This window comes from Lingula anatina, chromosome 1 (genome assembly GCF_051362555.1).
Source record: "Lingula anatina isolate TDL-2025a chromosome 1, LinAna3.0, whole genome shotgun sequence".
NCBI classification, from domain to species: domain Eukaryota; kingdom Metazoa; phylum Brachiopoda; class Lingulata; order Lingulida; family Lingulidae; genus Lingula; species Lingula anatina.
In genome coordinates this window covers 10,968,650-10,986,500 of record NC_141767.1, presented here as the reverse complement: position 1 = coordinate 10,986,500, position 17,851 = coordinate 10,968,650, and the positions used below count along the sequence as shown (strand labels likewise).

Genomic DNA, 17,851 nt, shown 5'->3' with positions numbered 1-17,851 from the left:
GCAAAAGACAAATTTTCTGTTTGGGAGATTGGTATTATTAAAATACCAATTTCCAATCCCGAAAGGCTTATACTAAAAAAGGATGGATTTTCAGTCCTAGGGGACTGGTAATGTAAAAGGATAATTTATTTTCAGCACTGGGATATTGGTGATATTAAAAAAGGTGAATTTTCAGGTCTGGGTAAATACATGTAGTAATATAAATGAATATAAATGAATTTTCAGCCCACTGATATTGGAAATATAAAAATGAATTTTCAGTCCTTGGGGACTGGACATATTTAAAGAGGAATGTTCAGTCGTGAGAGAGATGTTAAAACATGAATTTACAGTCCTGGGAGAGTGGTTCCCTTATGCATGCTTGGTCTTTCTTGTATTAAGTGTTCTGAACTTTCCATGGACTGAAAACCACCTCAATAACCCCTACTGATGATGGTCATTTAAAGGTTTATGGTTCAATCTAAAGGAGTGCTTTTTGTCACGGATGATTTCAAATCTTAAAATACCATTTGAATTCAAAAACTCCATTCACACCAAATGAACTGAGGCTTTTTTGCCTCTAAATTGTGACTGACATGCACTTTGAGTGCAAGTTTATCACAGGAAAAGCTACAGAACAAAGAAGTAATGGCAGAAAAACTACGTGTACTAAAACCAGTTTCTTCGTGAAGAAACAATAGCGCTTTATCTAGTAAAGAACCAATACATTTGCTTGTATGGTAAAGCAATTGCTGCAAAATAAACATAGATTCAGATAAACGTAATTATTATCTCGTAGCGCAATTTTTCCATTATCAAAGCCCTTGCCGAGTTAAACAGTTCGTGTATTTAAAACGTACCTAGAAATTTTGGCAACCAAAACAAAACTTTGCACCAAATTTTAAAAATATTTCTTTGCCTTTTATCAAAACTATTCTGCTCATATTAATAAAGTACATTCGTGCAAATACAGATATATAATAAATAGCAGGAGGTTTAACAGTTGAAAAGCGCGGTATCTTTGTGTGTCAGGGTTGTGAAAACCCATTTTTTATTCCACTTGCTACTCAATACATTGCTACTGCTGAGCCAAAATCTCAGCTACAGCAGTGCATCTCAGCTGTTGTAAATTTGGCTCTGTCCACTTCTCAGAAAATGGTCTTGGTCAAGAAAACGTTTCGTCTTCTGGCATAAAAGATGTTTGTTGAACGTTTCTAAAATGTTGTACACATTGTTTGTTCCAAAAAGGTTGTCCCACCCCCATCACAGGAGTTAATTGCTTTGAATGTTGATTTTCATTCCAGACACCATAAATAACATGATTAGTGTTACAGAAAATACAAACTAGCGGTGAAGATATCCATATTTAATACCATTTATTTAGTTTATTATATGTACCCCCTCAAATCCGATGTTCCACTGTCATTTCCACGGAGGTAAAGAAATGCCCATTAAATTGAAAAGACACCACCAAGTGTCACCAAATTTACACGCGTTTAGCATCAGGGTGTGCTCGTTAAAGGTTACGTGTCTATTAGCATGTGTATTTACCGCGTACTGTAATTATCTCCTGTACTGTAATTATCTCCGCTGCTTTCAACAAGGACAACAATTCTGTTTTGTTGAAAATTGTCCCATGTTTCCTAAAAAAGCTTGGCGGAATTGGTCCGGACTATTTGGAGTTTTATTCTCCTCTGGATTGCACACTTCAATTCATGTCTCGGGTGCTCAGTAAGTTCATTATCAGGATGCAAAGATTGTTTCTCCAGCCTCAAAGCATTGGGTTTCTGCAACAAATTACTCACTACATGAGAACTGTGTGCAAGTGTGCTGTCATGATGAGGCCTGGATCATCCCCGAAGTTCCCTCTTGCAGATGGAATGAGGTATTAGTTGAGAATGTTCACTGATCCCAGAACTACCAGACCTTGGTCAATCATCACTAGGAACAAGTTGCTTTTGCTGAAGAAACAAGGTATTTCTTGTATGCCTTCGATGGTCAAATTAGGGCCCGTAGACATGTTGCAAAATGCTTTTTGGAAGATGTGTGCAGAATAATATCGCCTGCGGTGTCAGGCCAGTCCATGTTTGGTGAGCATTCCAAGCCCATGGTTTTAGAACATTGTTCTTTCTGAAAAAGAACGTTACTGGGGCATTTCACTGAAACATTCTCAACAACCATTTGCAAGAGGTAACTTCAGGGATACTGCAGACGTCATCGTGGAAATGCACTTGCTCACAGCTCTCTTCTGCTGGAAGATTTGTTGCAGAAACCCAATGTTCCGAGGATGGAGCAACCATCTTTGAGCCCTGTTATCAACCTTACTAAGCATCTGTGGCATGAAGTGAAGTGTGCAATGCAAAGGAGAACCAAACTCCTAATAATCTGGACCAACGCCCCCAAGCTCTTTAGGAAGAATGGGACAATAAAAAAAAAAACAGAATTTTTGTTACCCTTGTTGAAGGCAGGTCGCGCCGCCTACAGGAGATAGTTACAATACGCGGTAAACACAAACGCTATTAGACACATAGCCTTTAACGAGCAGGCCCTAATGCTAAATGTATGTAAATTTGGTGACATTTAGTGGTGTCATTTCAATTTAATGGACATTTCTTTACGTCTGTGAAAATCACAGTGAAACGTCGGATTTGAGGGGGTACATGTAATAAATGTGAATAAATAAAAATATTGATATCTTCACCGCTAGTTTGTATTTTCTGTATCTCTAATCATGTTAGTTATGATATCTGAAATGAACATCACTATTTATAAAAAAATTCACCTGTGATCTGATCATTTATATATAAAAGCACATGATACTGAAGGTGGGACAACCTTTTTGACCAATGTTGTATAGTGGCCACCAACCTAAATTTGTTCTGGGGCCCCATTGGACCTAAAACCCCTTTACAGAGAGTTGCGACCTTTGTGTCGCTCTTGTGCGACCAGAAATACGACCAGGACGGTCAAAATTCGCCAGAGCCCGCAAAAAGCGTGTGTACGTAAATGGTCCAGAGTTCATTTTGCCTCATTTGAAAGACTTCATCTAAGCTCTTCATGTAGAACCAGCACGAACTACCTGTGCATCCTTGAGCCACTGGCATTCCTTCCCTGTACGTCTTTTGTACAACCGAGGACAATAATGGACGATACCTCCGAGCAATGTCCGACCTACATTGAGACTCATCTTTGCATTCCCTGCACATCACTGGCAACTTATCAATCAAAGGCGTTCATTCAACCATGTTTCTGCCTACAGTGAGCGTTGTTTGGAGGACCCATGGCTACTGCTGGCCAATCCTAAGAGCTTGGGCGAATTCTGGCTCTTTTGTAATCTTTCTTCAGTTATTTCCTTGTCAGCCAATAAAAAACCTCCAGAAATTAAATAGAAAAGGGTGAACGATCAACTTTATTTGCATACCACTGTCCTGCAAGGTCAACATTACCACCTGGACCCCCTATCCAACTCCCTTGTACCACCTGAACGACCACCGCGCCTTTAAAAATATTAAATTAATACCAATTGTCAAAGGAGAGAGCATTTTTCTATAGTTTGTGAAACACTTATCTTATAATACATTCTTAAACTTACAAAACTTTTGGTATTGTTTTGGGACATGGAATATGTTTCATCATAATTGATTGATTCAATGTGTCAATTTTTGATTAGTAGTGCCATATCGGTCGTGAACTTTTGCACATTCTTATCTAAATAAGTTAAATGCAGTCAACAAATAATAAATTAAAGCAAGGAATAGTGAAATAAATATTTATAAGAATATCACAAGCATGGCGTATCAAGTAACATCGTCCATTCTGGTCCATTTGGTAATACTTTATATGCAAACATACCTATTTGTCGAGATTTCGAGCACCAGCACTCCTAATGAAAAGAAAACTTACAACATGTATATTCCTGTTTCACCAAAAGTGGGAGACTGTTTTAATTAGTATAAAAGAATTAAAAGCAAAAATAGCGTAACAAAGCGTTTGCTGGCTTTAGTATCGCATCCATGTCTATGCATTCAGGGACTGTTGGAGGGGGGGGGGGGTCATGCAAGCTTGGAATTTTCGTACAAATAAGAGATGCTTGACTGCTACAGTTCCCTAGCAATAACCTTATTGGATAAGATTGTCCAAATAAAGGCGCAGTTCACTTTTCGTTTTGAATATATATTTTAAATTGTAAACAACCTACAGTTTGAAAGAGAAAGAGAGCCATCGGTACAAAGATCACACATTTATTCTATCCAATTTAAATTAAGTGGCGAAAGTTACATACTGTCAATTCAATTAGGGTTTCGGAAATTTAGACATCATTATCAACCTTCAAAAACGGAGCTATAGAATTAAATTTATCCAACTAAAGTCATCATCATTCTTTATGGATGTAATACACAGTTTATTTTAATATACGCATGATATAAGTAATACACTCAGTGATCTATTTTACTATCCGAAAATTCATCATTTCCACAAGAGATCCATATTTAACTTGCTCCATCTATTGGATCTTTTTTCATCTACTCGCATCTACAGCAGAAAAGATATCTGTGTGAAAATTACCGCCACTGTGGAATAACTACTGTGAACCCTCTAAAATGGCAAGTCTTACGACACTATTTTTTGGTAATTCGTTCCATTACGACGTGACACACGGGGCGGTGCTTTGAAAGCAATATGGTACGTATGTCCATCTTGTCACGAAGCAGATGTACTAAACGGCACCTAAATGCCTATCAATCATTTCGCTATTCTGAAGTGAGCTTTCAAAAGCCCATTTCATACAAGAATTCACGAAAACTAGTCTCTTCGGCATTATTCTAAATTGCCATCGACATAACCAAAGGGGTGTATGCCTATAGTTGCTGTAAATGGATGTTTGCGGTATTCAAAGTTAATGTTAATGAACAAAGGCCAAAAATAAAAACTGACGCTTGAACAAGCGTATCTAATAGCAAATATATATATATATATATATATATATATATATATATATATATATATATATATATTAAGATCTGCGTCACGCACTTCTTTCAAATACTTTTGGGTCACGCACTTCTTTCAAATACTTTTCTTTTTATGTCAATTATTGTCTATTAAACCAAATGGGTCCTTTTGGTAAAATACGCACTCACAACCTCCTGGTATGGCTATTCTTCCCCAGCCTTCAGTGCCATATCGGTCGCGAACTTTTGCATATCCATACATGTTTCTTGTTTCACACTGTGATTCAAATTTCTTAGAGTCTATGCCTTTACAATAACGCTCTTCATGGGCACAACTCCTTTCGTAGAAAAATTGGTTCACAACACTATTTCCAACGGATATCTTCTGAACTACAGTCACTACGTTGCCAGCCATATCTATAGCTTCAGTTTTAGGATTCCATCGCGATATTACGTCACACACTGGTCGTTTTATAAAGTCAAATTCTTTTTTGACCCGATTTCGGTTTGTGGCATTTAGTCCCCATAATATTTCCTCGGGAATTGTTTCTAATGGTGTGTGAGAAGGCACGGTAGATGACAATAAAACAAGATGACTTGCCTTTCTTGGATCTGGCTCAAGATCTAGAATTAAGGGTCTCTTGGGTTCAAGCCTTGGCACTGGTAGATGTTTTTGGGTATTACCGTTTGATGATCTTTTGTTGGATGATGTCGACATGAAACTGGACGGTGTAGAATTCAGCGGAACAGCTATGGCTGGTACAAACAAAACAACTGCCATAGCTGCCACAAGGAAACCTGGTTCCTAAGGATGAAAAATAAAAAAACTTACATGTTACAGTATGTAAAATACCCGAAAAGTAGTCCTGTTGTGTAGCTACATAACCGTTTGTGCTGTATCTAAGCAGCAGAATACCTGCCGTATACAGAACCCTATCTGATGGTTAATCAGTTTGTAATCCCGCAATCAACAACTATAATACACCTATGTTGGTAATTTTCCCAAGACTACGCACTTTTGTAAATGACTGACGAATTGGTATATTAAAAGGAAATAAACCCACGCTATCAAGTTCTTTATTGTTCCATCTTCTTTGATTTGTTGGTAATTGGAAGCACCGGTATAGACCAATATGCATTAAGAAGAATGTGATAACACCTAATTTCTTTATTTGGGATGATAATTCCCCTTTGGCTTTGTTTTTTTACGGAGAAGTAAAACCGTTTTTGATAAATTCCCCTAAATAACTCGAAAAATATTTGTTCAAACTATAGGACACAGAATAATGACACAGTTTTTAATCAATTTCAATCCTACGCTTCAATCTGGCTGTTGCAACTTGTTTTCTCGCTAACTACCAAATGATTAAATCTCTTATCTGATAAAAGAGCTTGATAAACACATTCCCACACTATTGCCAGATCATTGCTTACACGCATGGCTAACAAGTACGAATCACGGGTCATTAACAACACTTGGATAGAGGGAAACGAACCATTTGCTGACCATGGCTTGTTAAGAATTCCATGTTTATTTAATTCTTGTTAACATCTTTACATTACCGACATTTTGGGGTTTTCTGTAGCTTTTGGATTAACAATTTCTGAAGCCCGTCTGACTTGTTTTTGTAAGGAGTATTACCTTCGCATTGTTATGATACTAATATATATGTATATATATTGAGTGGAACTCAAAGAGCCTAAGTTACATTAAAATGGTAAGACGTTCTCTGAAATGATGATGTATTGGCTGATCTTTCACTATTCCCTGTGACAAAAGAGTCTTAATAATGTCACATCTATATGTGTCTTTAAACATTAGTTCTGCGAATGAGACAACTGGACATACACATTGTGTATATTCAAAACATGTTTTACACCGGTGAGCTGTGGTATTTTATTGATCTTGAAAGTGCGGCACTCTTTCCTACAGCTCTGTTTAGAATGAAAGAAATACGATAAGCCGTTCCTGGAATAGTCTAACATAAGAAAATGGAGATAAGAAATTAATTAAGCAACGTATTTGTTGTTTACTTCGCAGAGCGTCAATATGAAAAAGATGATAAATGGAATAATGCAAAAATTGAGTCTTTTACAATTACATCTATGTCAATGTTAATAAAAAACACTCGTTTTCAAAAGTACAGTATTTTTTCTATCTAAAAATAATGCTGATAGTGGTGTTTTGTTGTTTTTTAGAAACATATTGCAAACATATATTCATAGGGTTAAATTGACGTCTGAAAACTACGCGGCTCCTTAAACTTAATAAAATTCTACTGCCATTTCTTTAAGATTATTGACATTTAAAAATATGCGTAAAACCATAGATTTATTGGCAATATATTAACTTGTGTCGTAGTTCAATGTATAAGCCCTGTATAGTCAAGCGGTGAATCAATTTGACCATGGGCTATTGGTCAGCTTCCGAAAAAAAAAAACGCCGGAAATGGTTCGTACAAATTCGATTAGACCAAGCAAAACATACGAAACTTACGTGACAATCTAAAATGTAAGAAAATGTCAACCAATGCTCTTTAAAAATTGCTCGATATACCTACCCACATGCATCTCATTGTTGTTCCGGTGATATATTCGTCTTGTTTTGGCCAATTAACTGAAGTCCGTTACTATAGTTTCAATGATACCAATTACTGTTTACCTGGAGTACAGATTCTGTGTGAGACCTGCTTATATACTATGTGCAGACCGTTAAGTGCGTAACGAGCATATGGGCCGTTTTAAGAATCAGAGGCAGGCGGCAAGTAGTACCATGAATATTCAAAATGCATGTACACGTCGAAGCCCAGCCCCTCATTTTGAGTTCAGAAAGATGTTTAACACCAAATAATAGAATGGCTTTGACACTGTCCACATATTCACTCATCCATTCATCTAAATCAAATATGCGAAGTCAGTCGTATTGGCAATTATGCCGCCTTAATTCTTTCACAATGGTAAGCGTTTTCAAACACATACATGTACGCGTAGGCGTTAATTGAGAGATTAATGTCGTTCTTGTTTTCAGTTCCGAAGACCAACCAGAAGCCCACACGAAGGTTCATAAACAGTTTACGATATTTACACACTTCATTAAACCTACGATGTGAACTTGATCGATGTTTTAAATGGCCTTCTTTATTTTAGGTGGTTCCAAATATCTGTTGTCTTAGTTTTTCAAACACACCCACATTCTTATGCAATAGGATGTTTTCTGAGCTTTCGTGTTTATAGAATAATCAATGTTGTACTTGTTAGCATTTTCGGTGACCGAAGCAAAGACCATCATAAGGTTTATAAATAATTACATTTGTCTTCACACTTGTCAAAAAATGTATTTTGGATCGAAAGCGTTAAAGTTTTAAAGATTGTGGGTAGAAATACTTCTTATCCAGTCATTCACCCCTAAAGAAGTTATGTGATTGTGGCGATGTTTGCTTTATTCGGTTTTAGGGATCTTTTTCGGTGAAATGCGCTCGACGCTTGAGGACTTCTGGCATATATTGTCCAGGTTGTCAGTGTTTTATCTCACACATAATTTAATATTGATATAAGAGTATGTTATATCCACATATATTTAAAGCTCTCAATCCGTTCCATTCTGTTTCATTGCGTCAGGTCTTCGAAAAAATATAATTAATATTCTTTGCCCCTTCTCCACTGCATATCCCCGGCTGATTAACAATATTATACTTACAGGTCTATATTTATTGATTATTTATATGCCTAAAGGTCTGCAACGTTTCAGAAAAACCACAAATAAGATAAGTAACCAAAAGAGAACATTCGTAAAATGTGGTTTCTACATGAAAATTGATGTAGATAAAATCCATAAAAAAAAACAAAAAAAAAAAACGTTGGATGCTGGATGTTGAGAAACGGTGAATCATAAACATTGCCGCCCCCTACTATTTGGTCCAACGCACATGTATAAAGTAATTTGAATGAGGTCGTTTAATATATTTTTAATGATTCATTTCTTTCATTTGGGGAGATGTGTCACTATTCACACCTTCGGTAAACATATTCAAGAAAAAAGTAAGTAAATAATAATAATAATAATAATAATATCATTTTTATTATAAACAACAGTAATAAAAATAGCAATAGTAATGAAACGAATAGATGCAATAAAAGTCACAATAAAAAATAATGAAACATGATGAGCTAAAATAACATAATAGGAAATATTGCATAATTCAAGTACGTGAATTCATGTTAGTAAATTAGGTGGGTTTCATCGGCCATCACATGCCTTCCGCCACTACTCTCCTATAATGACCCAATGGACACTTAACCACGCCAAGTAAACAGGGAGAACCAAAGTACGTATGTCAATTACTTTACCAGCAACACACAAACTGCAAAGACTGACATTTGGTCTTTGAAACAAATTAAATATTTCATTCTCTATCCTGTAAGCTTTCTTAAATTCCTCATTTTACCTTTCAATCGATGGTCATAACAATAGAATACTTTTGCTTGCTGTTGGTTAGGTTCTACTTTAAAGCGCGTGACTCGTCTCAGGTTTCCCTTTAATATGTCTTCGAAACAGTTGTTACCTTTTCGGACTTAAAGGTATGTCATTCTTCGACGATAACACAAGAAAGCATTAATACTGGCCTGTCTGTTATAGGCCCTAATGCTGATGTAAGCCTATGTTTCCGGTATCAAGTAAAGTGCAACAGCAGCAACAGTTTCAGTTTCAAAGGATTGTCTAGGGATAAAACTTGTTCTTTTAAATTTTGTATTTCTCATATGAGATATGTGAATTCAAAATTATGTAGTCAATTGTGTCAGTAACAATAAATTGACTATCTCGTCTACATCAACCTTGTATTTTACACTTACTTCATTGTGTAGTACCCGTTGGGCTGGTCCTATTAGGACTATGAGAGAGCATGGTTCGGTTAAAATGAATCTCCAGATTTCGGTATCACCTACACAGATGATTTTGAAATTTTGCATACAAGAAGCCAGTGAATTGAGCGAAGTAGTGTGTCACAGGATTGATGCTTTGCGCCAGAATGGTGTGAAACAGACATACATTGTCAACCAGACCATAATGTCACAGGAAACAATAGGTATAGTCTTTAAGAGGTATGGCAGGACTGATGTTAAGGTATCCAAAACTTGCCACCAGGAAACAGAAACAATTGTTTTTACGGTTTTGCAGCTACAAGTAAACAAATGGAACCCGTTCCCTTCAGAATGAGGGCCAGATTGCCACCGTAAAGGGTCTTTCAAGGCTCTTTGCGAACGCCAGTCTGGTTATATTGAGGTATATGGTTCTAGTGAGGTCACCGTGAACAGTCGTCATTTATTTCTCTTATGGTCTGGAAACCATCAACGTTTGCTGGCACAACACTGGAATCGTGTGGCTTTTGCTATTGAGGTCAGATTTCAGCTGTGCCGCCAAGATGGTCAAACGTGAGTTCAAAGACATCCATAAGACGCATACAACGAAGCGCGTATCGCACCTTGAGTGACCGGCGGCGGTGACAGTATCATTATCTGGAAACCTGAACCATGTCATATGCAGGAAAATTCTGGAAGCCACATGCCTGCCATTTGATGGAGGGCAACTCGGGGACAATTTTATTTTACCAGAAGAAAATACCCGTCAAAAAGAGAGCACTTGTATTCGCAGATTACTTGCAGAACCAAGGGAATGATTAGCTACCGCGGTCATCAAGATCGCCACAGTAGGACCCCTACAGACAATATGTGGATAATCATTACTTGCCGAATCAATGACTTTTGGGTCCTACAACAAATCTGACCGATCCCTGGAGTTTCATTCCAGATCCAACTCTAAGAAACTTGTCGGAAGGAATGCCTTGCCGCTTGAGAGCCCTTGAATCAACTAGAAGAGGCCACACGCACCACTGACCGTTGCTTTAAGAAAACACTAATAAATGTTCCTTTGAGGGGTATATAAATTTTTCATAAATGAAAATTTAGAATATATGGAGGTCAAAATCATGCTTTTAATGATTTTTGTATGATATAAAGTTAGCCATGAATTTGTTTGCTCAATTAGGGCAACTCAGTTAAAGAAATGATGTCCTAGTGGCATAGAAAAGATTATTAAAATTTTTAAAACACGATTTGAATCCTTATTTTCAATTATCAGTCAGAAAAATATGGAAAAAATCGGTGAAAATAACTTGGAAAAAATATTCCAAATTAAATGTCACGTCTGTATGTACAAATATGAATCCGTATTTATCGTGTGCAATCAACCAAAAGCACTAAATGGCATCTTGTCATGATCAACGATTAATTAGACATTCGTCGAATCAGTTAATCCAAATTACCACCGCAGTTAATATCTCTTCATGTATCGCATCGTTTTTTTTTTAATTTATTTTGACATACAACATATCGTTTCTTTTAACAAATTCAATTTAAAATTTTACTACCCAAGGAACCCCTCTGATCATTTGCCACGGAATACTGCCGGAATTGAAGAAAACCATAATTTATCTGATCTTGAATATCAATTAGTTAGACTTATAAGTACTTCGCATGTGATGTTAAATCATACTGATACATTTCTTATGAGAAAACATAGACACGAGATATAGACAACCAGGGCCCCGTAACTCGAAAGCATCGCGTATTGCCAATATTATATGGGACGAGTATGGGCGTGTTATGGAATCGAGACGCTTGCGCTCGGTCGCAATACGCGATGCTTTCGAGTTACGGGCCCCAGGTCGTTAATATATGAAGGTGCAAAAATTGGGCATGTTCAATATAAAAGGATTCGTATAAAGCTCAATATCAAAACCTAAACGTTACATTACCAAAAATTGGGCACTGTCACAATACAACATTGGTCAAAAAGGTTGACCCACTCCCAGTTTCATGTACTTTTATTTATAAACGATCACATCACAGGAATTAATTGCTGTGAATGGTGATTTTCATTCCAGATACCATAAGTAACATGATTAGTGTACTCGGTAAACACAAACGCTATTAGGCAAGTGACCTTTAACGAGCACACCCTAATGCTAAATGTGTGTAAATTTGGTGACATTTGGTGGTGTCATTTCAATTTAATGGACATTTCTTTACACAGTGAAACGCCGGATTTGAGGGGGTACATGTTATAAATGTGAATAAATGGTATTTAATATTGATATCTTCACCGCTAGTTTGTATTTTCTGTATCACTAATCATGATAGCTATGGTATCTGGAATGAAAATCACTATTTATAACAATCTTCACCTGTGTTGTGATCATTTATAAATAAAAGCACATAATACTGAAGGTGGGACAACCTTTTTGACCAATGTTGTATATAGCGTATTGCGCTAACGTATAAAATACGCAGGTAAGCGCAGTGGGTTCGTTGCTTTTACACCGTATATGTTTTGCATATATAATAAGTGCCATGACATTGGTGTACGCTGACATACACAGAAGGAGGAAAAGATTTTTAGCATGTTAAAAATTTTTAGTGCATAGGCGCGTTTTAGGCGTATGTCACCCACACGTTGCACTTACGTTTGGGATACGCTAGCCATACTACAAATAAGCTAAACTGACGCTTAACATACATTTAGCGCTTACGATTGTAATGCGGTGGTGTGCTATACATACAGTGTATGGATAGCGTATATGCAACGTAATACTGATGTATGGGACGTGTCTTTAACGAGCAATGAACATATGTAAATGAATGCCTGTCGTATTTTAAACCCCCATCACACTTATTCGGAATCAGCAGGAATCAAGCAGAACCAGCCGGAATGACTAAATTTAAAAATTCGTACTACATTCGGGAAGAAATTTTAAATTGACCTAAATTCTTGTAAGAATGCCGTTAGAATACTCAGAATGCGCCTGAATCCGCCTGGAATGATTGGTGCACATTTTGGTTGTATTAGCTCTCAAATGCAGCTGGAATGTAGTTGGAAAACTAGGAATATCAATAATGCTGTCAGAATGCAGTCAGAATATTTAGAATACACTTCGAATGCCGTACGAGTGAAGTTCAATTGCTGGCCGAAATAGGATCGAGATGCATTCGAGTTGCATTCTGGCTCATTATAGCAGGATGTGAAGTGTCTTGCCATTTCGGTTCTCCCTCGAATGTGATCAGAATATTTCGAATGCTGTCGGAATGTCAAATGCCATTCGATAATTTTCCACTTGGAATGCACTTCGAAAGTTTTTAACATGAGCAAAACATTCGGGCCGGCCACAAGAATGGGTAAAAATATTTGGAATGCTCTCGTAATTTGTAGAATGCTCTTCGAATATCCAGAAACGCACAAAGAATTGTCTTTCCGACGGCATTCATGCTCATTCCGCCTCTAGTGTGACCGGGGTATTACATATGCTTTGCGTATATATAAGCGTATGCCGAACGCATTTGCTTTTACCTAACGCATGCTTTCCGAATGACAAATGCATCCTCTGGGTTTTGTCTGCACTTCATAATTATCAACAAAACTCATACGCTTATATACTGACTCAAACGGTCATATACACTAAATAAACGCTCATTTACAGTACCCAATTGCTCATACGCGCGTCCTTCAGACATACAGTGTATACGCTACTTAAACTTTGATATACGGTTCCCATCCGTTACTCATACGTTGATATACGGTGCATGTACGCAATTCTTACGATGACACACCTTGATTACTCATAAGGTATTAAAACACAGGTTATACGGTGCAAATACGCTTTAATAGTATGCGATTTCTACGCTGATTATTCGTTCTTTCTCATACGCCGAAAAAAGGGCCGTGGTTCCGTAACATTTCAAACGATACCGCAAAGCCACCGTCTACTCTGCCTCAGCACAGACGCAGCGCAAAAAGAGATTTATGGGTACAGTATACGAGCACCGCACGGGCATCGCTTGAAATGTAATCTAGGCTTAATCTAGGCTTTACATTTGTAAGACAAAATGTGCGGTATATTCTAATCAATTTTCCATTTTGTTGATCAATCAACACTTTACATAATGCGATAAAGCGTCACATAATATTGGGGGAAATCAGCAGAATTGCAACATATTCTTCGTTGTTAACCGCAACATCAAACCGCAACATCAATAATCATGTAAGATATTATTTTTTTTAGGTCAGTCCCCTCCATCTAGCAAAAGTGCAATCTTGAGCAAGAAGAGTAATTTCATTGTTTTAAAAAGATATATAAAAGGACTGTCATTTTAAACATAGAACAGGCAAAAATTTTAGACTGAATTTTGGGATTTTTTACTTGGTATGTAAAAATGTCCTTCTTCCATAACAAGTTTAAATATGAGATTGTTCAAGGAATGCATATAATGCTACAACTATTTGCCTCCTTTTCTCTGAATAAACCTTGTTAAAAATGAAAATTATTGTAGCGGGCCCTGCAGGTGAGTGTAGGTAAACGCACTGCCGGTGGGATGTAAGTAAACGCCCTGCCAGAGGGGTGTAGGTAAACGCCCTGCAGAGGGTGAAGGTAAATGCCTATAAAGAGGGAGTGTAGGTAAACGCCCTGCAGAGGGGGTGTAGGTAAACGCCCTTTCGGTGGGGTGTAGGTAAACGCCCTGCAGAGGGGGTGTAGGTAAACGCTCTGCAGGCGGGGTGTAGGTAAACGCCCTCTCGGTGGGGTGTAGGTAAACGTCCTTTCGGTGGGGTATAGGTAAACGCCCTCCAGAGGGGGTGTAGGTAAACGCCCTGCAGGCGGGGTGTAGGTAAACGCCCTCTCGGTGGGGTGTAGGTAAACGCTCTGCAGAGGGGGTGCAGGTAAACGACCCAAATGACAAATTGAATCATAGAAACAGATAAATGCTATTGGATGTGCACGTCACGCTGCTCCCTCGCCGTGGTGCATTAACCCAAATATGAGTGACTTTTCTTTAATTGTAAACATCAGGCAGGGAAATGTGCGATTTTTTTCAATGCTCAAGTGGCGAAACGAGTTTACTATCGGTCTGCCCAAGAACAGTATATACATGTATAAAATAATGCGTCGCTGAAAAAAAATGCTGTTGTAAATTATTGAGCCAAACAATCAATGACGAAAAATAAGTACAATAAGATGAAGATCTTCATTTGTCAAATGGTTGTGGAGCCCCTTAAGATTTAAGTTGCGGAATACGCGAAGAAATAAAAACCTTATCACATAACTCCCATCGGAAAATTGAGTACATTAATTCGTGAGTACAATAATTAGCACAGTAAAGTTATTTTGAGAGAGAAAAAAAAAACAGCCAGGTGCTCATAAACTGACTGACCGCTTACAAAGGTTGTCAAGATACCGGTAAAAGAGGAGAGTGATAGCTAACAAGAGTACGTTGAAAAGTGAGAACAAACGAGGGACACCAGAATCGGCAGTGTATGGACATACAAGCACGATGTCTAGTCATGATAAAAAGCTTCATGGTTGAAGCTGCGTTTTACCTACACTGTCTATAGTTGTGCAATACATCGAAACACAGGAGCACGCACTTATTTGTGAGCGTTTACAAAAAAGCGCTACATATAAGAAGTACCTAACAATATTTCATGAAAATAAACTTTTTTTCGCCAATAATGCACTTCCTTTGCCTCAAGGAAGATAGGCACGTTAGGTTTTTTTGGCCTTATCCGCTAATAAGGAAATGAATATTGACATACTTGTATTATGAAATAAAGCTGTCGCATCAAAAATACATAGGGGTGAATTTGTTAACTCGAGCTAATAAGGTAATAACATTTTAATGTCTTTGTTTGATGGAACATTTAATCAGGGGCTCATGTCACATAATAAAAAAATTCAAACACAAACGGTGGCACCAGATTCCAGTTCACACACACCTTTGTCGTCACCGTTGCCGATTTTCGTGAAAAGTAACGACTTATATAAACCCGATCAGTGTCTACCTCCAATTTACAAAGCAGTTTAATTGACGATAAATTGGGGACGTGATTTAAAAATAGAAGCGCGTGAGGCGTCGAACAAAACAACAAGAAGGGGAATTCTTGCTCTAAAAAGTCATATTTTACTGCACTAATACCTAGATTTAAAAAAGTAATTTACATAGATGACTTGAGAAAAAAAGCAATTTTCACCAATTAGGCCATTTGGACGCATCGATCCAACCTAAAGTTTGGCCACACTATACGCTTAAGCGGGTGGGGTGGTGATAAAGCAATAGAAAAAAGGTCTTTGTACTCTTAAAGTTTTTTATTGCAATAATATAAAAATAAGTATTTCACATAAAAGATATGGGAAAAGCTATTTTGCCAAATATAAGACTTTATAACGTACCGATACCCCATGAAGTTGTCCAAAGTATTGAGGAATAATAAAACTGGTACTCATTCTCTCTGAGTGAACTTAAAAGAAATATAACAGAAAGTTGCGACCATCTCAGACATTGTTAACGAAATATATGTGTTCAGTGTTTTATTCTGGCACCTTAACTCTTCAGTTCCAAATCCACGTTATCTCTTGTTCAGTATATGTTAATGGCAGTTTCAATCACCTAGGCTTGTGAATGTCCACATATAGCCGTTTCTAGGTCGCATGTTAGGTCTCTATATTTAGCAGAAAAAGACAAAGAAGGATGCACATTAAATAATGCCTACAAACATTTATCAAAGCTCACAGCTAATAACTGACTTCTTTTTAGACCACGGATAAGAACCGACTTTTATTTGCTCGTTTTGAAGCTTGTATCCTCTATAAATTCTTTCTGATCTAGAATATTACAAAAGAAAGTAAAAGCGACCAAACGCAAAAGTAAATCTTACTGCAAGTTATAAAAGACCGGGATAATACCACTTACATCTCTCCTTCCTAAAGACATTGTAAATTGGGAGCGAAATCATGTATGAGGCAAAAATGATTGATACCCCCAGTAAGTACCCCTGTTATTCATTGTACGCTCGCAGGTCGACAGTGTTAATCATTCAACTTAAAATGCTTAATTAGATGTGGGTCATCATTGGTGAAATTAAGTTAGGGAAGTTTTACAAAATTGCTATTACACGTATCAAGTGCTGGTGATTTATGTAGAATTGATTTTTCCAAAACTCCTGTTCCACAATCTCCTACTTGAGGTAATAACAACGCCATGTTTCGGTGAAAATGACATTTACGGTTTTAATATACTTCCAGTCATCACGACAGCTATCAATACCATACAATAATTACAGTTTTGGGTCTCTATGAAAATGGACTACGAACGGAGTGCCCCCATTTTCTATTTAAAGATGTCATTCAGATTCAATCAGCGAGTGTAAAATCGGACTTTTCTTCAGTAGTTTTCCGGTTGTGGGTCATAGATTTGGAATAAAAGGTCTAAGACAACAGTCTTTTCTTCGTGTGTTTGACGATAAAAGATTACTTAACTAAAATAATTCAAGACTGTTGCTTAAATGGTAACATAATTACGATGACAAATGACGCATTGAGTAATCCCTCATTTTGCCACCGCGGCGCCACAGAGCAGTGGACATACATGTGACACGTTGACGCATTGTGAACATGAAAAACAGTATGAAGCGGAGTAAGATGATTATTAAAATCAAAAAGATTAAAACATAATATACAATCATTCGTAAGACGAAGTTACAGCAAATGAAAGTAAAGAAATCTGCCGTGGATTGCATAAACAGAAAAGAAACAGATGGTTGTTCAAGGTTTGTGTCCTTTTGTTGTCTAAGCCTTTGAGAACCCATGAACACATTACGTATCTCAAACTGATGTTTGTTATCGCTTTTTATTGTTGTAAGTATGTTGTATCTCTTTTTATCCGTGAATGTAGATAAAGATATAATGTCAATTAGTAGTGAAAGCAAAAACAAATCGACCTCGACACTTATCATGCTTATTTATCAAAGTCAAGAGTAAATCGTTATTGGCGGGAAAGTAACTACAGTCCCTTTCAATATCTTGCCATTTAACTGCAAA

General features: G+C 37.2%; 1 protein-coding gene across 1 annotated transcript; it reads right to left on the bottom strand.

Moving 5' to 3' along the window:
* Nucleotides 1–5,035: 5,035 nt before the first annotated feature.
* Nucleotides 5,036–7,810, bottom strand: LOC106153648 (neurotrophic factor BDNF precursor form). The gene is made up of 2 exons (XM_013527650.2): nucleotides 7,493–7,810; nucleotides 5,036–5,736 (listed from the first exon to the last, which is right to left on the bottom strand). The coding sequence occupies exons 1-2, from the start codon at nucleotides 7,505–7,507 to the stop codon at nucleotides 5,068–5,070; spliced, it is 684 nt and encodes a 227-aa protein (XP_013383104.1). The 5' UTR covers nucleotides 7,508–7,810; the 3' UTR covers nucleotides 5,036–5,067.
* Nucleotides 7,811–17,851: the final 10,041 nt, after the last annotated feature.